Genomic DNA, 24,192 nt, shown 5'->3' with positions numbered 1-24,192 from the left:
GATCCATCTTCTTTGGAACCCCCTTTCAGGTAGTTGAAAGCAGCTATCAAATCCCCCCTCATTCTTCCCTTCTGCAGACCAAACAATCCCAGTTCCCTCAGCCTCTCCTCATAAGTCATGTGCTTCAGCCCCCTAATAATTTTTGTTGCCCTCCACTGGACTCTTTCCAATTTTTCCACATCCTTCTTGTAGTGTGGGGCCCAAAACTGGACACAGTATTCCAGATGAGGCCTCACCAATGCCGAATAGAGGGGAATGATCACATCCCTTGATCTGCTGGCAATACTCTTATTTATACAGCCTAAAATGCCATTAGCCTTCTTGGCAACAAGAGCACACTGTTGACTCATATCCAGCTTCTCATTCATTGCAACTCCTAGGTCCTTTTCTGTAGAACCGCTGCCTAGCCATTTAGTCCCTAGTCTGTAGCAGTGCATGGGATTCTTCTGTGCTTGTTGAACTTCATCAGATTTCTTTTGGCCCTATCCTCTAATTTGTCTAGGTCCCTCTGTATCCTATCCCTACCCTTCAGCATATCTACCACTCCTCCCAGTTTAGTGTCATCTGCAAACTTGCTGAGGGTGCAATCCATGCCATCCTCCAGATCATTAATGAAGATATTGAACAAAACCGGCCCCAGGACTGAACCTTGGGGCACTAAGCTTGATACCGGCTGCCAATCAGACATGGAGCCATTGATCACTACCCGCTGAGCCTGATGATCTAACCAGCTTTCGATCCACCTTATAGTCCATTCATCAGCCCATACTCCTTTAACTTGATGGCAAGAATACTGTGGGAGACCATATCAAAAGCTTTGCTAAAGTCAAGGAGTAACACGTCCACTGCTTTTCCCTCCTCCACAGAGCCAGTTATCTCATCATATCACAAATATCCTTTTATCTTTTCACTTACTCAGTCACTCAACATGTGTTTTTTTATTTTGATTTGGGATCTTTCCTGCACCAACTGTCCTATATTATGAAAATTCAGAGGCAATACAAAGCACTTGGTGTGGCATGTATCTACTCATTAATTGGCTGAGAAACATGAAACATGCATTGATGTGATCATCAAAACTTGTAAATGGAAAAGAGCACTAAATAAGTTTTAGTGTACTGGGGGTATTAAGGGATTGGGATGGATGGGAAAACAAATTAAAACATTTACCCATATAACATAGTGCCAAAATCTTTTAGCTCTGTGAAGTTAGGAGTTGTCATGCATTTGAGGATGACATCACAGTCTCTATGCCAAACATTTGCTCTCCTAATGTTATGTTATCCTCCCAAAACCTGAACATCTTCCATGTTTATGAGGGTGCATCTCCAAAAGGTGATGGAATTTGGAGGCAATTATTTTTAAAAAGGATTTTATTGCAGAAATAAAACATTCCCATGGCAGAGTCTGAAATAAAGATTTTGTTGCCAGTTTTGGTTATATTCCTACAAGATGCCAAGTATCATCAGGTAAATACCATATGAAGCCTCAAAAGATGCTTAGCACGATGCAGGGTCAAGCCTGTAGTGAGTATAAATTACAAATGGTGAAGTTTAACAATAATAGATAATGGATAATGAGTTATACTGGGAAGCTGGATAATTATATCAAATCTAAGTTTTCACATCTACATTTGACACATGGAAGAGAAATAAAATTATTACCTGAGCAAGCTGACTGACCATTCAGTCAGCAACCTTATGAAGACTCAAAATAAAGTTCAAAGAAACCAGAACTAGTCAGCAGTGACAGCAAGGAAAAGCTTCTCAATAGAATGGAAATTATATTATTACAGTTTTGTTCTTGTACCTCACCAGATATAAAGGTAATATAGAAACGTAGTAACCTGGCTACATGATTTAAAACATCTGATTTTCAGTTAAGTTAGGGATTCACATACATAGTCTAGCATCAAGGGAGATCATGTGGATTTGTGATACTCACTTTGGGTTCAAAAATAAGCATGTGGAAATGTCATGATCAGGTATACCTATCACACTACTGGCAGACATGCCACATATCAAAAAATGCTGCAACCTCTACTGCAAAACAGTTGCACAATATATATGCAGGTACTATGTGTCCTATATTGCTGAGCTACATTCAGCTGGGATTGTAAAAGATAATAAAGGCTTGACAGGCAGATGTTAGTAAGGAATGAATTGGAACATTGCTCGTCATGCGATAGCCAAGATATCACACAGGCTCGTGGAAATCAAAGACCAGATGTCTATCCTAACTTGTTCTACAAACACAGTATGCACAGTATGTAACATCCAAAATCTTTCCCTGTCTGATATTTGTAGTTATTAACTAAAGAATTAAGAATAAATAACATAATCATCTCAAACCTTCTCCCCAGGCTTGGCTTTTCAAGCTTTCCTCCCTTCAGGACTGCTCAGCCCAAACCCTAGATACTCTCTGCCCCAGAGAACTACTCTTCCCCCATTCTTTATATCCAGTCACCTGCCTCAGGGAGTCACTAGAACCACTTCAACTTTTCCCAGTAGGATCAACACCTGCCAACAGGGAGGGGTGTTTCAGGCAAACACAGCCAGCCTGTTACAATGTCACATTGACTGTAGCTACCACAACTACATACAACTGGCCACCAAAATTATCAATTTATAGGCTCAGAACTTCAAAAGAACAGAACAGCAGAATTTGGCTTTGATTAATATGGCTGTTGAAAATATTATTTTTTCCCTAATAAAATAGGATTCTAATTTTAAACAAGCTTGTTGGCATCAAGCCATAGTTCTCTACATCAAGATAGGTCATTTGCTGGGTAATTTAAAATAGCAAATCCTCTTTAATAATAGGAAATGTCTTTGTAATGTATTTGTTTCTATATCTGTTTAGACAGTTTATTATTTATTAAATATCACACATGAAAGGAGAAAATTAATATTTTCAAAACTAATTTACCACAGATCATGAAAGAAGACCAGTTTTTGAAGCAAACAACTCCAATCATTTTCAAAAGCCCTGAGGTAAGTACCATATATAATTTCACCCTCAATGATCATATGAAAATATTTCCACAAGTCAGTATCAATATTTAAGGAAACATAAAAACTTTGTTAACTGTTTATATTGCAAAATTAGAAATATTATCTTAAAGCATGAATTATTTTTGCAGTAATCATCACTTTGTCAAAGAAAGATCAGCATGAGTTGCAAACCATGCTTGGCCTATTAAAAATTCTATTCATTTTAATTTTCCTTTGTTTCAGAATCACCACTAGTTATCTCAATTTCTTCCTACCAGGACGGAAGAGTTCTGAGCCCTGCTGTTATGCCTGTTTGTCATATGATGTTACCATCAAGGAGAGAGAGCTGAATGTGAGAAGAAGCCCCTGTGATGACTCCTGCAGAAATCTGCCATTTGCGTGGGTAAAAAAAGGTGTTAGGGGATGCCCACATGCCTCCCAAAGACATTTTCCAGCTAGGAGTCTAGGAATAAGAGATGGGAAATAGAGAGAAACCAGGAAGTGAAGACACATGAAAATAAACAATTTTTTAAAAATGTTTGAAAAATTTTGGATCATTTGAAAAAAAAGTTTTAGTTACTGCTGGTTCCTATCTGATCCAGTGCATTCATACCTCTTAAACATGTGATACTATAAATACAGTACTAATGGCTACTGTTTCCTGTGGTGCCAGTTAGTCTGTGTCTCTCACCTTAATTTAATCCTTATTACTAACACATTCTTTTTTGCTTTCATGGAACTATGGTAATTCATAGATTAAATTTTAGGTTTATTTTTGTTTGCTTGACCAAGTGAATGCCTTTCTTTCAATGGCTTCCTGCAAGTTTGACTCTGAAGGTTCATCAAACTTAATAAGACCTCGGGCCTGATTCTTCACTACCTTGCTTCTTGTGTAGTCATTTATACTTGAGCAAAATGGGTATAAAAGTTTACCAAGTCAGAATGGCAGCAATTTTACACGCATTTTGCACAGGTGTAAATGACTGCACCAAGTGCTTGCAATTAATGCAATTAAAAAGGAACCCTCTATCACTCAGAGAGAGAGAGAGACAGTCAGACACAATGTTATATCATTACTTGAATAAACTTTCAAAACTCCCTTACTTTTCCTTTGCTGGTAGCTGGGTCTCATATGTAGCCACCTTAGGTTCCACTCCAACAGGTTTTTGTATCCTTTGTCTCCGTTTTCTACTTGGTGCAATATCAGTGACATCGGGGCTGTTGAGAAAGGAATCCTTCCTTGATGGAGCTGCCAAAGTGAAAGCAAAAAGACCAAAGGTTGACAAGATGCCCCAAAAGACAATGTTATAAAATAATTTCCCAGTTCTACATCTTTTCTGTAAATCTCTCTTTGCTCGTAGCATATGCTTAGATGCCATGTTAATGGGAGCCATATAATAACCTAGACTGACACCTACAAAGATGTTAGCAAAGGACTGGGAGTCAAGACTTACGCATTCTAATCCTGACTCTGCCACTTACTTGCTGTGTGGCTTTAGGCAAGATATTTAACTTCTCTGTCTCATCATCCCCATCTGTAAAATGGGATAACAATACACATCTAGCTCACAAGGGGGTTCTAAAGATTAATTAGCTACTAGGCTCAACCTTTGAGAGGAGCTCCTTTACTGACCATGGTCAAGAAGGAACTCACTGGAGCTTTCAGAAAGCAGCATTTCTGCTCAACAGAATTTGATGTGCAATGGCTGATGTTGAGCCTGGGTTACATGCCATCCTGTTACCTCTGCCTTCAAGGGTCAAAACCCATAAGAATTAAGGGAGTTCTGCTAATACTGCAGTAAGGAGCAAAGACCCGGACTGAGAATCATGCATAATAGTGTCCCTATAGAAATAGATCTTACAACCTAAACAGCAGAAATACACATATGGGGCCAATTCTTGGCCCATGCATCATTGTGGAGATGCAGCATAAACCAGGGCATCACACTTGACCCAGAATTTATATTAGAAAACCCCTTCAATTCCTAAAGGATTCATAGAGTTTAAGGCTAGAAGGACCATTAGGTTGTGTCATCTGATCACCTAACACAGGCTATAGAATGTCACCGAGTTATTGAGTCCAACACATTGGGTTTGACTCAAGCTAAAGCTAAAGACAAACAATTCCAGGCCTCAAGACCAGGGCCATCTCTAGGGAGGTGCAGGGCCCGGGACGGAAGTGACCAATTTGTAACTTCCGGGACCATCCCATCACTTCCAGGACCACAGTCCAATAATACAGCTTTCCAATAATTTTTGTCTCTGCCTTTTCTGAGCCCTTTCCCATTTTATAACATTCTTTTTAAACGTGGGCACCAGAACCAGATGCAGTATTCAATTATCAGTCTCACCAATGCTCTATACAGAGTAAAATCATCTCCCTATTCCTGTTCACTTCTCCTGTTTATATCTCTGAGGGCTGCTTTAGCCCTGGCCACGGCATCACACTGAGAGCCCATTTCAACAAAAAAAATTATTACTTTTTTTTTGGAACAATTAAAAAAATATTTTACTTTGTTTTGACTTTACTTAATTGTTGTTCATTCATTTTAGATCAAATACAAAAGATGATTCCTCCCTGAGCTCCAATAGCTATCTGATTATTTAAAGTACATACGTGAAGACTCGCCTCTATGGGTGGTATTATTATATTATTATAATATTAATTATATTATCACCTCTATGGGTGGTACTATATTATAATAATATTATTATCCAATGTGCCTACATTTTTCTGCAAGCCTTCAACAGTCTGCAGCACACTTTTATTTAACATGCATATTTTTAATTGTAAAGCTTTAGTCATCTTTAATTTTTAAGATAACACTATCCAGAACAGTATGGTTTTCAAGTGAAAGGCACCAAATAACAAGGTGGTGACTGAGAGCAGTGATGCTAAGGTAACTTTCCCTGGCTGTTACCCGCCCTGATCATCTTCAGAAGAATTCATTTCTGTGTGGATGAAAGATGTGATTGAGAATGAACACTGGAGATTTGTACATGAAATTGTACACAATTTTTCTCACTTCTTCATGGTGTGAACCTTTCTTCAAAAAAACCAACACGCAAACAAAGGAAACAGGAGTATGGTTTTTACTTCCTTTACTAATCTTGCAAGTGACACATTGCACAATTTTTTTCATGACTGCTCTCAAAACTATGATCCTGATTCAGTATAGCACTTAAGCACATACTTACATTCAAGTACTTGAGTAGTCTTATTGAAGCCAAAGGAACTACTCACATGCTTAAAATTAAACACGTGCTGAAGTGTTTTGCTGAATCAGGAACTAAAAGTTGAAAACAATGTGTATTTTATTTAATTAAAAGAGACTCACAGGCCTTGCCTAGTTATGAAGCCAATGTGCTAACTAACACATTTTCTGAGTCTAGTATAGACAAGGCACACTGTCTTTAACACATGCTAAACTGTTTGAGCTAAAACTAATGCTGTGCCACTCCTCATGCTTTAACTTGAGTAATTTAGCACACATATTAAAGGCAATGTGCCTCCTTTATACTAGACTTTGAAAACCTGTTAGCTAGCATAACAACCTCACATCTGAAATCTTAGTCATGATAAGGCCCTAGAAATTAACCCTAATAGTAAAATGGCAATAAAGCAACAGTAGCATTATTACTATTTACCGATAGTGTGTTCAGAACACCCATCCAACACCCATATGAATCCCATCTAGTTTCTCCCAACCTCAGCTGTTAAAATTATCTCCGTTGTTTACCAATGTGTATAAATAACAATAAAACAGCATACCAGCAAGACCTGCACATATAGCAACAAACTGGAATCAGGGTAAGCTTATTCCTTTAACCCTTATAGTCTCTGCTGCTGCTGCTATTCCTCTCCCACATTATTTACTCTCTTTTATTCATATCCAATATGGCATTGGGTTAGGGGCCATAGCTTTGTGTATGCGTTCTGTAATTAATTTTGGACACTTTTGATGTTGCATAAAGAGTGCACCTCTGTGTTTCCATCTGTGTAACATATAATAGTGAACGGTAAACATGGGTTCATGCTAAATGTTGCTGAACATTTACAGCCAGATCCTGCTTAACCTTACACAGAAGTCTTGCTGAAGCTTATGTGAGTAAAGTGAACATAAAATGCACCCATTGCTAGCAGCATATTACATCTGCTTTTAATTTCAGATTGACAGTAGACCATAGTACTTGTAATTGAATGCAATTTGCACAGACGTTTAAAATTATCTCATTAAAAGAAAATTTGATTTGAATGACATGTTGAAGCCAAGAAGAGGAAATATTCACCTAATCAATTAATCTGAACATCGCACAATGAACAGAAATTCCTCTTCTGATTCAATTTCATGACACGAGGAAAATGTTTCCAATTCAGATGGCACAGAAAATTATCTTATGATAAGCAAAAATATATCTGATATTACACTGAAGTATGTTTTTAAGCCAAAAATGGACACCTTCAGGTTAGAAACATTAACTGAAAAGCTGTAGTATGTTTTGAAGCTCAAAGAAACAACTACCACACCAAAGTCTTCATAATGCATACTACTAATGCATACTACAGCTGCTCAGAAATGAATTACATTCAGGCGTATGAAATCGTGATATTTGGCTAAGAGCCAAGCAAAGCACAAGCAGATACATATCTGTTTAGTCCTTGAGAAAAGTTTATGTGGCACAATTGGACTTGGTCTTGAATCTAAAACTAGCTTTCTGGAGATTTCTCAAACTCAACGTTTCCCTCGAGTAATCAGCACATTGTAATTAATGGGTTCTTTGAGATCTCTCCGAATGTTACTTCTCAGTCTTCAACATTTTTTATTACAAATGTGGATGAGCATTGTTAGCATTTTGCTAACAAGCACAATTTTGAGCACAGAAAGGATTAATATTTATGAAGAAAATTGCCCAGTTCATCCTGAAAAACAGCTTGTGTAAGCTTAAAAAAAAAAAATCCTGATATACCAGATGCAGCCGACATGTCAATTGCTGCAAGTGACACAACTGATTAGAGATCAGGAACATAAAGCCTAGTTCAAGCGATAAGGTAATTTATATGTGAATAAGATTAAAGATTTTATCAAATATAAACCTGTGCACTGCTAATTGTACCCCTTTGTAAGAGAACTATCACTGTGTTGTTTTTGTATACAAGCACAGCAGTCCACAGTCAAAAAAGGACACTGTAAAACAGAACTTAAGGTGAAATCCTGCAGAACCCTCCCTGCAGTTCTGTTGTATGCATGGGTTGGGAAGCAGAAAGGCTACACAGTAGGGATTTGGCAAGCCTCTCTGTGACATGGATCCAAATTCCACAGTGCAGTGGGGCATTGTGGGTGGGCCAGGAAAAGGCTAAGGCCTAGTCAATAGTTCTATGAACTACATGGATGCAATGGTCACAAAATCCAAGATGGGATGGGTGTCACCTGAGCTGACCGGGGGCTCTATAAAAAGTCAGTCAGCTGGAATGGGTACATCTGATACTGCAATGAAGTACAAGATGGTCTGTAATGTCAGGATGGAAAAAAGTTGAAAACTTGTAGCATGTTTAAATTAATAAACATATATTTATTATGCCACATAGGAACCACAGCTAGGCTGCACAGATGTCCTAACTTTCAGACAAGGGAAGGATTCTATTTCCTTAACAGCTATGCTAGTTCCCTGTGCAAAGTCTATTTTGGGGGGCTGTAAGTGGTGTGCATGAACTTCTCCCCTACTTACAAGTATATTCAAGCCTCTTAATTTGTTCCTGTTGCAGTGTGATAAATAGCAATGGTGCTATACACTGCCTTGTACTATTTACCTCTGTAGTGTTTCTGAAAACAGTCTGCATGAAAGGCAGTATACAAAATAAAACTGTAATGTATTGTAATCTAGGTGTTGGTATGTAAGTATCAAGTGTTCTCATTTTCTTTCATAATTCCTCAGTCCTGTACTGCTACAAGTAAGTTTTGAAACTGGATCAATATTTATTTAAATGAAGTGAACAGCCATGGATACTTGTATGTATCAGTGGTTGTGGGTATGCCCATATCTTTAATGCAGAAGGCTTGAAGTTTGCGTGTGTTTGTGGAGAGGAATGTAAATTAGAAAACTGTAATAGAATTGCAAAAGGGAAAGATGGCTATTTTCCCTTCTTTCAAGTAAACTTAGCCTGGCAATGATGATAAAATACGAAGTGAATGGCAGCATTCACACGTTTCTGAAATTAGAATTGGGCCTTTATAAACATTATTTACCAGGGTGGATTTGATTTAAATCAGGATTTGAATCACTAGTCAGGAAGACTTGATTTAATCATGGATTTCTACATAAAAGAGCATTCTTGTTGGTTGTTATAATCTTAATACATATTCTTCACAACTCAGAGATAGATGTAGGTTTCATTTTTAAGTGATTTATTTTGAAAACTTTTCAGATTAGTTTTACAGCTATATCATAAAATGAATGATTGTTTGGTTATTTCGTTTACCAAAGGTAATTGAAGCAGATTTTATGAAGTCATTGGGAGGTGAAATATCTCCAATTCAACAGGTTAATCATTAATATTTGGAGGATTTTCTTGCCATTCTGTATTAGAAGGACAAAATCACCAGACAGACATTTAAATTGTTTTATTTAATTAAAACAACGTTACATATTCTGGATGTTTTTTTTTCAACAGCAAACATATATTTTCATAAAACAAGCATATGAATTTTTTAATTTAGTTAAACATTCAAGTTTTTTAAAGTCAGGTTGTTTTTGTTAAAATTGTTTTTAACTAAAATAGTTAAATAAGTATTTAAAAAAAAACCAAAATTAAATCAACTATGTCAGCCAGGTCAACAAGAAAAACTTGGCTTCTGTAGCTAACTGAGTCATCTTCACCTTCATTTTCCTGTTTGTTCATAATCTTGAAAAGAAAAACAAGCTTTCTTGCTTTTTCAGGTCCCAAATGATTTCTCAATTTGGAAAGAGTTAGTCCAAAGGAAGAAAATATTCTTTCTACCCCGGTTGAAGAAGCTACTGCTGTTAAAAGTGAGATTATCACTTCAGCAGTCTCTCAATCCAAGTGCTTAAGTGACTTCCACCAGTTCACTGGTGTGATTTTCTTTAAAACATCATCAGCAAACATATTTCTTGAATGGTTCTTATGCCCAAACTAGGTCTCTTTTACAGCCTGCTGCCATTATAGGTTTTCCCATCTAGTGAGAGAATGGTGTGGTAGATCTCAAATCAATGAAGGCTATACTCAGAAAGACCTCAAGACTTCTGGAATATGCTGCTCAAACAGTTTCACTTTTGTTTCTACTGCCTGTTCCTCCCTTCTCACATTTATCTCCAGACTTCTTCTCCTTGTCCAGATCTATTCCGCCCCCCAACAATCTTCTATTCATTGAACTTTTTGAAACTTTGCACTTTTAGAGAGATGTAAGGGACTGACTTTGTGTACACAAATTTGCAGAGGGACAATAGGGTTGAGGTCTGTTATTTCTCACCTCTATATAATATTTATTTATTTATTTATTTATTTTTGCTGTTAACAAGCATGTTATCTCTGGAGACACAAATCCATAGTTTGAGAACTGCAAAACTAAGCATCTCTGATGGTATCTTTTAGAGTGAGCACTGAGTCCCATTGGGTAGATAGAAAGATTAACCTAAATAATCTATACAGAAGCCCCTGGAACCCCATAAGATTGGGTCCCTAATCCATGAACTATTGGAACTCATTTACAAAACTTTTCTTAAACATTACACAAATATATTGTCTCATACTATAGCATTAGCAGGGGCGGCTCCAGGCCCCAGCACGCCAAGTCACGCTTGGGGCAGCATGCCGCGGGGGCGCTCTGCCGGTCGCCGGGAGGGCGGCACGCAGGCAGCCTTCCGTGGCATGCCTGCAGAGGGTCTGCTGGTCCCGCGGCGTCGGTGGACCTCCTGCAGGCAGACCTGCGGACCCTCTGGCGAAATGTCTAGAGCCACCCCTGAGCATTAGCATTTATAATCCCTATTCCAGGATGAGATATCTTTGAGCTATAATGTATCTTAATTAAAACTATCTTTAGATAGGTTTTTTCCTCAAAAAGCATTTTATCAAAAAAATCAGATTTAAATAAAAAAATCTGATTTTTTTTAGATCACTGATTTTTATCCACCCTGTTATTTACACACTGCTATAGCCTATGTGGAGTCATTAGCCCTTTTGAGATGGCAGAGTACCAACATCTTTCTTGCTGTAAAAATATATTTACTAAAATGAATAAGGGGTAAATTTACCAGCAGTACAAAAATCACTTTATATTATATAGATATATATGAAGGGACTGTTGACCCCTCACTAAAACTTCATGGGTTTTTTTTATTAGCTCTCTCCCCAGCCCAGGAGAAAGGGGAAGGGCTTAAGAGGAGTCAGGACTCTGGGACTGACAGGGCCTCTGGCCAATCAGAGAGCTGCAGACCAGGGAACTTTGGGAAGTTGCCAATACCCCAAAACTTGCCCTCTACTCGTATTTCTTACCCCATTACATTTTGGCAGCATGAACAAGATAGGGCTGGATCTTCAATTAGTCTGCAGAGAAGCGTAAGTTTTGGCTAGTTGCTCAGTATCAATGAGGAGTGGTGGTATATGTTAAAAAAGCTCCAGAAAAGCTGGAAGAGCAGGAATCCAGGTACCAAGAGCAGGCCTGGTTCTTGCAACAGGCCTGAGAGGAGGAGAGAGATGCCCAGTCCCTGGCCAGAACTGTTATTGAGAAGCAGTTTATACAGACAGCTATATTGTATATACCTCAACACCTTGCAGTCCCCGTTTTCACCGGACATCCCAACAAACCAGGAGATGTCAAAGTGGAAGGGTGGGTGGCTGACACCAAAGATGCCATGAGGATTTTGCAAGTCCCTGCAGAGGATCAGGTCGAGTTAGTCAAGCAATATATTTTGGGGCAAGCACACAGTACTATGTATCTCCAGCAAGGAGAACAAAATCCAAAAAATATTTCTGGGGTTGATACAGGTTTATGTGGACACAAGGCTGAAGGAGTTTTATGAGCAAAAGCAAGGTCCTGGCAAGTCTCTTAGGGCATTCACCTATGACTTAAAAGAGAGGATGAGTGTGGCTGAGTGAAGAGAGCCAACCACTGTTCCACAACCAGAGGTCCTACTAAAGGAGCAGCTTCTATGATAGCCTTTTAAGAAAGGAGATGAAGCAGAAGAATAAAGAAAATCTGGATTTAATGTACACATGACTGATGCAAGTCGTTATCATAGACTTTAAGGTCAGAAGGGACCATTGTGATATCTAGCCTGACCTCCTGCACATTTCAGGCCACAGAATCTCACCCACTCACTCCTGTAATAGCCCCCATGACCTCTGGCTGAGTTACTGAAGTCCTCAAATAATGGTTTAAAGACTGCAAGTCACAGATAATTTACCATTTACACTAGTTTAAACCTGCACGCGACCTGTGCCCCATGCTGCAGAGGAAGGTGAAACCCCCCCAGGTCTCTGCCAAACTGACCCAGGGGAAAATCCCTTCCTGACTCCAAATATGGTGATCAGTTAGACCCTGACCATGTGGGCAAGACCGATCAGACAGATATTATGGAGAACTCTTTCCAAGGTAACTCGGAGCCTTCTCCATCTGGTGTCCGGTCTCTGGCCATTGGAGATTTTTGATACTGGCAGTCGCCAATGGGCCACATGTCACTGTAGGCAGTCCCATCATAACATCCCCTCCATGAAGTTATCCAGATCAGCCTTGAAGCCAGTTGGGTTTTTTTACCATCACTGATCCCCTTGAAAGGCTATTCCAGAACTTGACTCCTCTGATGGTTAGAAACCTTTGTCTAATTTTGAGACGTTAATGGCTAGATTATATCAGTTTGTTCTTGTATCCACATTGGTGCTTAACTTAAATAATTCCTCTATCTCCCTGGTATTTATTCCTCTGATGTATTTATAGAAAACAATTATATCTTTCCTCAACTGTTTTTTGGTAAGGCTAAATAAGCCAAGCTCCTCTCATAAGGTAGTTTTCCATTACTCAGATCATCCTACTATCTCTTCTCTGCACCTGTACCAGTTTTAATTCATTTTTCTTAAACATGGTAGACCAGAATTGCACACAGTATTCCAAATGAGGTCTCACCCGTGCCTTGTATAATGGTATTAACACTTCCCTATCCCTACTGAAAATACTTCGTCTGATGCATCCTAGGACTGCATTAGTCTTTTTTATGGCCACATCACATTGACAGTTTATAGTCATCCTGTGATCAACCCCTACACCCAGGTCTTTCTTCTACTCTGTCACTTCCAACTGACAAGCCTCCAGCTTATAGGAAAAATTCTTCTTGTTAGTCCCTAAGTGCATGACCTTGCACTTTGCACTATTACATTTCATCCCATTTCTATTACTCTATTGTGAAATGGGTGGAAGAGGAAGCAGGTGTGCCTAGCCCCAGCAGCTAAAACCCTGGTTCTCTCCACCAACTCCAAAAGTGGCCAGAAAGATTTAAGTCTGGAGAATTTGAATGAGGCTGTTCAGCTCCTTGCCACACAACAGAAGCAATTAGTCCAACTCATAACAGCACAGAGCAGTAGGACAGTGAAGTCAAAGGAGAGAGCTCCCATGTCGAAGTGATAGAGTGATACATGGATGAACAAGGAAGGTACATCATTTCTGTGAGGAGCCAGGAGCCCTGGAGTGTCCAGGCAAAGGTCCTCAAGGGGAGGCTCCCTCCAACACTCCTCTGTCTAAAATAACACAACCCGCATGGGAGGTCAAGATGGCTGCTGTAGAGCAAGAAACTTTATTGGAGAATGACCCTGACAAAGAGTTTAAGGACATGATGTTTGGCAACTGTCTGGTCATGGAACTACAAGATAAATGTGGAGTTCCTTCCCTTTATTAATTGGGCACTGGTTCCATCATGAGCCAGGCTCATTTCAACCAACACTTTTGGGATCGTATGCACTAGATCAAGGATATGGGTTTTGTAAGGTTGACAGCAGCTAACAGACTAGGAATCCTGGTGCTTGGATGCCTTGATGTGACAATCAGACTGTTGGGACAGGTTTTGCCAAACAAAAGTGAATTTGTCATCAAGGATGCAGTTGTGAAAAGCACAGGCAAATGTAAGGGGACTGTTGGCCCCTTAGTAAAACTTTATGGGTTTTTTTTTGGTTGGCCCTCTCCCCATACCAGGAGAAAGGGGAAGAACCAAAGAGGAGTCAGGATCCTGGGATTGCCACAGCCTCTGGTCAATCAATGAGCTCCTGACCAGGGCCTTTGGGAAGCAGTAGCCACCACCCCAAGTCAGTCTATTTGATCAAGCAGACAGGCCAAATAGGAAGCCTTGGCTCAGGTCCTGGCCTATATGTGTGCTAGGGTAAGGAGAGACAGAGAAGCACCGAGGTGGGGTGAGGTGATTTGAAAGCTCACTCACCATAGTTTCCAGTGTTCAGGCTCAGTCCTGGGGTCTCATGAGTAGTTGCAATGTCCCTCAAGAGGGATGGTAACTGGGTTGCAGCCTTAAACCCAATCCCAGAGTGTTCTGGGGACCCAGTAGGCAAGACCCTGCTGGTGTAGCCTCAGTAGATAGATATGGGGAAGGAAGTCCCCTGGAGATACTAGTGTCTCACTCTTGCCCACAGACAGGGAACCACACCTCCTAGCCTGTACCTCTGGGTAACACCAGGGGCAGTGACAGATGGGTTGCTTCTCATCTCACCAAGAACACTTAGAATAAGATCCCATTTTACAATACCCCCGTTCCTAACCCAGTTATATACACACACACACACACACACACACACCATTTATAAAATACATGTTTATATATACATTGAAAGACAATAAAAATTGAATGCCACAATGTAATCTGTACCAGAGTTACACTTTAAAATGTTTATTCTCTCTCACTGACTTTTGAATTACATTTGTTTAATTTACAAAGAAAAAAATTGATTTTTTTACACTTCCAGCCCTTTAACTCGGCTTTGCATCTAAATATCAGATATAATTATTTGCACATCATCACCTATAATGAAAATTCTACAATTGGAACTTAGTTAACAACTCTGTTGATGTTGCATGAGCCATAGCAGAACACAGCTCCCTCTCTCCCATGCTGCATCGGCTCAGTGGTGTTAACAGGAGTAATAAGTAGTAAAGACTTAGCTTGGCCACAAAAATAAGTAAATATTACTTGGAATACACACCGTGAGCAGATCTTTTGAGTAAGAATGTTCCAAATTTAAATACTCTATTTTCCTACCATAACCACACTTCAAAATGTGTAGGATGAGAACTCTCAATACCTGTATCTGTAGAAGTTGTTGTGCAAGCAAAAATGAGTAACTTTTTGTGAGATCTGACCAGCAGAGAAAAATGATCATGGAGACATAATTCTGTTTCCCTTAGTGCTTGTTAAAATGTGAAGCCTTAAGGAGTAACCAAAGACAATCACTTCGATGATTTCAGTTAATGCATTCATCTCCAAAACATCTGGTAAAGCTGCCACATGTGCTTATTTTTATATTTAAACAAACCGCCCCTTGTAGAAAATGTTTTAGAATATATATTTTAACAAGTATTTACAAATGATCTAAGGCCAAATTTTGTTTTGATTTAAAGACCACTGACTTATGTGGGAAGGGGCATTGTGTAAATGAGCATACCATATGGTCCCTATTGCTTATTGTTGATAAAAACAGTACTGTTGTGGATTAGAAAAGGTGTGTTGATTGTATGTGTGTATGTATATTTACTAATATACATATATCATCATCAAACATACATAGTCTACTGAGGACCACTGCACCAGCCAGAGTGACTACGGTTGATGGCATCATACCAGACATCATAAAGTGAAGTTCCCAGATCTGGTGTAATTCTGTGAATTCACAAATCTCTGGGATGGCCATGGGGGTGATGCCAGGTAGGAAGAAGGCATTCTCCCCTTCTCACATTGATGGCCAATTTAAGAGCACAGTGTGCTGGGGTGTTTTTTTGTCCATCCTGGTGACATGGCCGAAGAGCATGCCACTTTTGAATGTAGTGAATGACTGGCAGAAGGCCAGATATGTGTGAGACTATGGCATTTCGCACAAAATTAAACTTCTTTATGCTCAGGATTTGGTACTGACAGGGCATATGGAATGCCTCGATAAGATAGTCCAGGTTTCTGACCTATATGGAAATACAGGCAGTACACAGATTTGACAGGATTGTTTCAGCACAGAGACATACTTGTGTCCACAATTAAGACTCAGACTTCAGGATGGTGGAGGTGAGACCTATTAGTCATTGGACAGCTGGTTTGCTGAAACTGAACTCTGTTTTCAGCCTAGGCAGATGAACTTGTCAACATTCTCCACCTCCCTGCACCTGGGGTCTGGTGGCCCAGCTCCAAGATTCTGGACCACTGAGACAGTCAACCCCATAGTGTGGGTAGTACCTTGGAAACCTTGAGTGGCAGGGATGAAATTATCTGGCTTCTCCACAAGCAAGGCAGCAGCATCAGTATAGTCTTGCTCAGAAAATGTCTTGACCATCCTTGTTTCCTTGTGTGAGCGGAAAGTCATAATATCCAGTTGCTAGCTTGATAGAATGGTCAGATATTTCTCTTGTAAAAATACCACAATCTAATAATAATTAATGCATTCCTCTTGCACACCTGAGATTCTGTAGAAATGTGGCGAAAGCCATGAATCAACATGCACACTCATGGTACTAGTGTGAGGATCATGCACCACATTTAGCTGTACATCTGGTACACCAGATCCAAAGTGCTGCCCCGTCAACTGAATCAAAAGTTGCTTTAATGTCCATATATGCTATGTGAAGTGGGCAGTTAAATTCTCAGTGCAGCTCAGCCAGAAGCCAGATGGTAATGACAGGTCCCACTGTTGACCATTCAGCAGTGAAACCTGATTGCTGTGGATGATGATGTCCATTAAGGACTGGCTGCATCCTGCAAAGCATAATGTGAGCGATGACATTTCCAGGGACCAATAGCAGTAAGATCAGCCTATAGTAGCCAGACGTGGTATGAGATCATGTACCCTTATTCAGGGATGCTATGATACCATATTTCCATTCAGCTGGTACTCTACCATATGCCCCACCAATTGATGTGGGCCAGTACTCACTAGTTCCAGGTCCAGCAGCACATCCATTCCACAATGTCTGGATGGCCTTTCATACTTCAAGTCACAGAGGATCTGTGTTCATACCTGGGTCTACAGCTGTACAGTTTGCCAGGTCACATGGCTCTAGACAATCATCAACAGGTGTGTCGTTCAGCATGCTCTCAATGTATTTTTCACATATAGAGAGGAAATCAGATATTTCTCTTGTAAAAATACCACAATCTAACAATAATTAAATTCAGGGGATTAGTCCTCCTATTTACTAATACTTTAGTTCCATTCTACTAGTCTAGTCAAACACCCTAATCAATAAAAACATTGGGAAGGAAAACATATGTAAATAACTATCATAATCATATAAGACAAATGGTCAATATGCAAAACAATCAAAAAGATAGTATAATTCTAAAGCTAATTGACAAGAACAGTTAATTCTGTGGAACAATTAAACTCATTAAGAGGATAACCAAATAAAATTTTGTTATCCCATGCTGGTTTTTGTTCCCGATGAGGCACTGTAAGATAGAACAAATTCTTGTCTGTCTACAAAAGGCAGGTGCTCTCTTTCTGCTGGGATATTTCTAAGGGAAAACACTGAGCAGAAAGAGATTTGTATAGGACACAAGCACTTTACTCAAGAAAAGGTCAGCTTGGCTCTCTGAATCACCCATTTTAGGGGTACCACAAAGTTTAAGAGAGAGTGCTACAAAACCTATTCAGATTTGATATCTATTCTAAGCTCCTGAAGTTCACTCGCTCCTACCTTCTTTTGGATGATCCAAAGTAGTAAGAATTTATTAATGGTATTATGGAGACTGTTCAGAATATCATCAGATGTACACACTTCAATCTGCTAAATTTCTCTCAGAGTCTGGCTGTTGACTGATCAGAAGCTTTCAACTGAACTTGTTACTGTTTAATCTAAACCAGCAGTTCTCAAAATGGGGGTCGGGACCCCTCAGGGGGTCGTATGGTTATGGGGGTGGGTCGCGAGCTGTCAGCTTCCATCCCAAGCCCCACTTTGCCTCCAGCATTTATAATGGTGTTAAATATATTTAAAAGTGTTTTTAATTTATAACAGGGGACACATTCAGAGGCTTACTATGTGAAAGGGGTCACCAGTACAAAAGTTTGAGAACCCCTGATCTAAACAATGTCTCTTACTCTGTAAGTTAGTTGACTGCTCTTTCTTCAATACTCCGGTGTCTTTCTACAATGAGAGACAGCTATTTAATTTAAAATAAGTCGCTTGGATAATGCTTATTATATTCAGTTTAGGGAACTGTTGTTCAGGAAGTAAAATGAATGATGGCCTATTTGGTTCTATCATTAATGCACTAAAGGCAGTGGTTATAGTAGATTGAAAGGGACAGAGAACTCTCTCTGCCATCATCCAAGGAGTGGGAGCTAGGGGTGAGAGCTGCTCCCCAAGCCAGGGAGAAGAGAGGTGACTCTCCCTGTGGTTTTTGCAGAGGAAAAGGAGATGAACTCCTCCTTACATTAATGCTCCATTATAGTATATAACTTAGGTAAATATATGACAGACATTGGTTTGTAGTCTCAGTCCAGTTCCTAATGGACCATTATAGTTGACAATAATTGGTACCTTTGTTGATAATCTCAGCGTGGAAGCTATTAAAGGAATAGGTATAGAAATTCATATATCTCTCACTGTTATAGGCAGTCCCTTTAAATTAGGACTAGGGGGTATTAGCAAGGCAGTCTGGGAAAGTCTACCACTCTCCACACTATAGCTGTTCTGCAAATATAAGCACTTCAGCCAGAAATGCCATCAGTCTAGTACTTTTCATGACCAATAAATCCATAAAATCATTCAATGGTCTAAAATAAAACAGATATTTATGGCTCCTGAATATTCTCCAGTAAAAGTAGCAGAAAGAAGTCTCTATTTTAATTTTAGGAAAATAGTAAGTATCACGGTTCCTTCCTCTTGCCACATTCTCTGACATATTTCATTCTTTGTATAAACACATATGTACAGTATTGTAATACCCTGGGGTCTAAAGGAGGTTTGAGACTGCTGTATTATAAATTCTGTGTCAGTTAATTATTAACATTTATTTTTATAAGTAATATCTCCATGGAAAGAGCTTACTAAGAAACAGCTGTAGCAAAAAGTTTAGATTCATCTGTACAAAACTGTATAAATTGTATCCAGTTTAGTAAGGAAGTTTACATTTACACAGTAGTGGCCTGTGTTACCATGGCATCACTGGTAATGTGTGCTGAGACATAAGTACTAGCCTCTCAAGTTTGCATAGGCAATGCCTAGTCTTTTTCTGAGGTCACCTTTTTTAAACAATTCTTTTTAGAGATGTAAAAATATTTGTATTATAATTAAAACAGCCCATCAAGCCATTACCTTCAACTGGAGGGGAGGGAGATAACCTCAGGGTAAGGCAGAAATTTGGTTAAAATGTATTAAAATATTTTTTCCTAAGCATTTATTTATATAGTGATCGTTCAAGTGCTCATCTACCTCCTTTGTGTTCTTCAAATTGTCTGGTACTCTTGCCAGATAAACTGTTTGGTACCCAAATGAATACAGTGGTTGGGTGAATGGGAAAGAAGTCTTTTCATACCTCAGTGGGGCTTCAGAAAGAACATAAACATGCCTTCACAAATAGCAGCAAAAGGTCCCTGAACCCGGCTTATATATTATATATAAACACAAACTGCCAAAGGAGCTCAGCACTTGAATCCTGGTACCCATGACTTGAAATCCATGTACTGTTACAATATCTCCCAGATACCCCTCTTTAAAAACAATGCACTGATAATGTGATATTTTCAGTGTCAACAATGCATGCTTCATTAGGTGAAATATTCTCTTTCAGTAATCCATAAGAATAATGGCTGTGATGTTTTATTTTACTAATGCCATAATCCCAACAAAATACACCTATTTTTAACATTTCCATGATTTATAAATGTCTAAAAAGTAACCTTAAAAATCCTTATGTATGGCGCATGAAGAAATGTCACAAAGTCCCTAGAAGTTAATACCTGCTTTACAATACAACAATGGAAGCTTTATAGTGTGTTCAAAATCCTTCATGACATGGGTCACAGGTAGAGGCTCCATTATGAAGCCGGTGAAAGCTAAAAAACAGTAATTTTTGTTATTTGAAACCTATTAACCATTAAAGCTGCTTTCCCTGGTTTATTATTTATAGCTGCTTGACAGAACGGTTGGTAATATTGGTGGCTCAAACATTCTTGTTTTGTTTTTTGACTAGCCAAAAGCAGTTCAATGAACAGTCAGACTGTTCAGCAGCAACATGCTCTGGGCTTTCAATGTTCTATTGAAAGTCAGATTTATTACCTGCAACCTTTTCCATCTCTGATTTATGAATAATTTCAATAATTCACAATAATGCCAGGCTGGTGGCGTTAGTTCACTTCATTGTGCTGTCATCCAGCACACCAGCACATCCAAGTTCAGCAATGACTATGTATTATGAGGTCCTGATCTGAAAGAGGCTTAGATGAGCTCATTGCTCTGAGTGTGACTATTTGCTGCATCTTTCTCTGGAACCTATTGCTGTCTTATTTGGATCCTCCATACCTACCAGGCTGGAGGTAAGAGGATTTATTAGTGGTTTCCTCAGGAGAAATTAAAGAGATTAATATGTATGACAAATAATCAAAAGAAAATTAGAGCTGTCCTAAAATGAGAAACAATCAATCATGGGAATAAAGGAAATGAAGCTTAAAAAAAAACGCATTGGCAAATTTTCTAGGGTGCAATCATTCAATTTCATGTTGAGAAAACTTAGCTTAAGTTTCTACAGGTAATAGGAAAAACAGGCAAATATTAGTGCTTAGAACTCATGTTTATTATTGTCACCTTCCAATTTTTACGCCTTGAACTCTTCTGGTAACGCTAGTTTATCTTTCCCAGCCCACCCTGGTGACCCTGCCCCTGACACTGTGAGTGTTGGGTTTCCAAAGATCACCTCGAGGGTTATTCTAAATGTCAGGTAGTATTTCTCATTATGTCTAACCTCCAGCTGTGTGGAGTCTGACTTCTGAAAAACAGTCTTAAAGAAGATCTTGCATACTGGTAATTGTATTAATTATTTACAGACTGAAGACCACTAATAGGTTAGTGTGTTGACCCTCTATGCAAGATGGTCATCACTACTGCTATTCAAGATAAGATGTGAAATCATGCTTTGAAACTGGACTTCTGGATTAATAATAAAGGAAAGCCTAATGGTTCCTAGGAGAAATTATTAGAGTATTGTTAACCTAGACTTGGAGTATTAACTCTATCCCAGAAGAATGCATTTAGAAAACGGGAAGCCTGAGGTGGGTAACTACTCCTTTGTCAGCTTCTTCACTCAAAATCATTATAACCCTGACAGTGAATACTAACAGAAACAAAAAGGTTTTGTAAACAGTAAAGCCTTTTGATTCCTGTACTGGAATAAGTATTTGAACCCCCTTATATTTTAGTAGTCTTATCATTTTGTACCTTGGTTCCTGGAAACCTCTGTAACTGCCTATTAATTTTAAGACAACTCTGGAAAACTGCTATTGAATTTTTTTCAATGTACTAGATTTCTCATTGGCCCCAAGATTGTGGGTAAGTCACAAAGCCTGAGTAAACAAGGACCAGTTCAGGAATTCTTTCTTCCCCACTCCTCTTGAAGTTGGAGCCACAGTGCTGGGCACCCTTTCAGCTAGTCTGCAGATGCTTTTACCGTTACAATCTATTGGCTATAGTAGCAGCCATGGCCTATTGACGTCAGTGGACTTACACTCATGTAAAACCAATGTGAGATCAGCATCAAACTCACAGAGTTTCCAGCATATGGATCCATGTTGTCCACAAATCCACTGGCTATGCTCTTGCCTGCCCACCCACAGAACTCCTCTCTGAAATCCCATGAAATTAGCCACCACAGACCTTGACTCCTCAGTGTACAGGGCACTGAAAAGTCCACCTGCACGGTCTCACTTCATTCTGGCTCCCTCATGGAGTGGATGCAAAGTAAGATCACTGTACTTTTGGACATCTGGAGTCTGGATACATCAAGGATATTTTTTTTTAATTCTAGTGAAATTAATAAAACCGGATGCATTTAGGTTAATAAAAGGCATAGAAATCTGTCCAGAAACACCACATATGGTGATGAGAACATGCAGCTGTTTCACTTGGTCCAGATCTGGCAAAAACATGAATTTTGTCAGACAGTTCTAACTGACTTCACGGCAGAGGCTGAAAGCAACTTTGGCAAGCATATGGAGTCATGATCCTGGCATTTGAAAATGGATAAAGTACTGAGCCATACTTATAACAATATTGTGTACTCTGTATTAAGCTACCCTCACAAATTTTGAATTACACTATAAATACCAAGTTTTCAATATGTAACCTTCTGGGCTTTTTTGAATTTTGAGTAAGTGTCCTTCTGGTGCATTGCAACAAAGACAGCAGGGTCTAATGGACACTGCACTGGACTAGAAGTCAGGAGACATGGGTTTTATTCCTGGCTGTACTGATGACCTACTGTGTGACCTTGAGACAATCAGTTCCCGTTTTTGTGCCTCACTTTCCTCAATTGTAAAATGGAGATAATGATACTTATCTTTGTGAAGTACCTTGAGATTTAAGGATCCAAAGCACTAGAAGAGTCTGAGCTGAAGCATGTTAAAGTAACTGGTAGAGACTCCACTAGCCATATCAAGAGCTACTTATTCTTATTGTAGGCACTGTTATAATAATTAGGCTTTATTAGACTTACTCCAGTTGTGAGCTCAATTGGTGGAAAGTGGGTAAAAGCGTATAAAACATTACAATAAGCTATGGCAATGAACGTTGATGGAAAGCATATGAAAAGAAGCAGAAAGACTGGAGTAGTACAAAGAAAACAGAGGCTACTGATAGCACCCACAGTGCTAAGGTTGCAATTTAAAAACAAGATGAAACTAAAATCAGAAATCAATGGACCAAAATCGGTGTCAGAAATTAAACCTAACTGATGAACGAAATAGTGAGGGAATAACCTATTCTGCCATCATCACCCTTTTTGGGTCCTTGAAGGAGGCACATTGGGGGTCAAAATGGCCTAATAAACTCCTGGGGGATTCCCTTGGGAAAAAGCTGACAGGCATCTGCTTTGCTCCTGAGTCTCAACAATGAAGGACAGAGTCCCTAGCATCATTATGACACCCAGACCTCAGTGCACAGTGGAGATGATTGACAATCACCAGTAGACTAGCAAAGACCCCAGGGTGATACATGCAAGAGCCAGCTTTGTCCTCTCTTGCCTTGTGTGTTAGTTTCCATCTCTCATTATCTTCTCCCTCCCCGCCTCACCCCACCCCAGCTTTTGACCTAACCCTGAGACCAGCTGCATCACACAGCACGAGCACAATGAGATAAGATGGCCCACCCAGCTCTGCCCAGCCTTAGAAAGACTGTTGAAAGAGAGGAACCTGCCCATGCCTGTCAAATTTGCTCTCAGACTGGGTAAATCAGCCAGGGTCCAGAGCAACTGTTGTCATCACCAGCTTGCTAGCCCAGAGCATCTGTCCATGACTGACCACTTTGTATCCTGAAGACATACACAAGAAGCTGTATTTCACCCACTTTTACTATCCTCTCTCTTTTCCCTTTGTGTCTGTCTATCTGTTTTGTCGAAAACAGGAAAAGTAACCACCAAACTCACAGGGTCCGTTCAAAATTCAACAACCAAACTGGCCCTTTGATTCCCATTACAAAGGGTAGTTTGACTCTAACTGATATCCTCTTTGATAAAAAATTTTCTTTATGATTGTGTTGCATAACTACTCAATTTCAAAATTAGGGCTGTCAATTAATCACAGTTAATTCACGTGATAACTCAAAAAAATTAATCGCCGTTTAAAAAATTAATCAAGATTAATTACACTGTTAATAAAATACCAATTGAAATTTATTAAATATTTTGGATGTTTTTCTATATTTTCAAATATATTGATTTCTATTACAACACAAAATACAAAGTGTACCGTGATCACTTTATATTTGTATTTTTTATTACA

At 39.2% G+C, this 24,192-nt stretch overlaps 1 protein-coding gene across 9 annotated transcripts in view; it reads right to left on the bottom strand.

The window, feature by feature from the left end:
• Positions 1-24,192, bottom strand: part of XRCC4 (X-ray repair cross complementing 4) — a 269,282-nt gene that overhangs the window by 76,817 nt on the left and 168,273 nt on the right. For 8 of the 9 annotated variants that reach the window (XM_039543774.1, XM_039543778.1, XM_039543776.1 and 5 more), the window contains one exon: positions 4,098-4,242. In XM_039543774.1, the coding sequence (XP_039399708.1) occupies positions 4,098-4,242 (145 nt within the window). Of the gene's footprint in view, positions 1-1,407; positions 1,522-4,097; positions 4,243-24,192 lie in introns of those variants that run through there. The other variant, XM_039543780.1, reaches the window with a different exon arrangement.

The sequence above is a fragment of the Mauremys reevesii genome, linkage group 6, assembly GCF_016161935.1.
Source record: "Mauremys reevesii isolate NIE-2019 linkage group 6, ASM1616193v1, whole genome shotgun sequence".
In the NCBI taxonomy this organism is placed as follows: Eukaryota; Metazoa; Chordata; order Testudines; family Geoemydidae; genus Mauremys; species Mauremys reevesii.
This window is presented reverse-complemented; position numbering and strand designations above follow the sequence as displayed.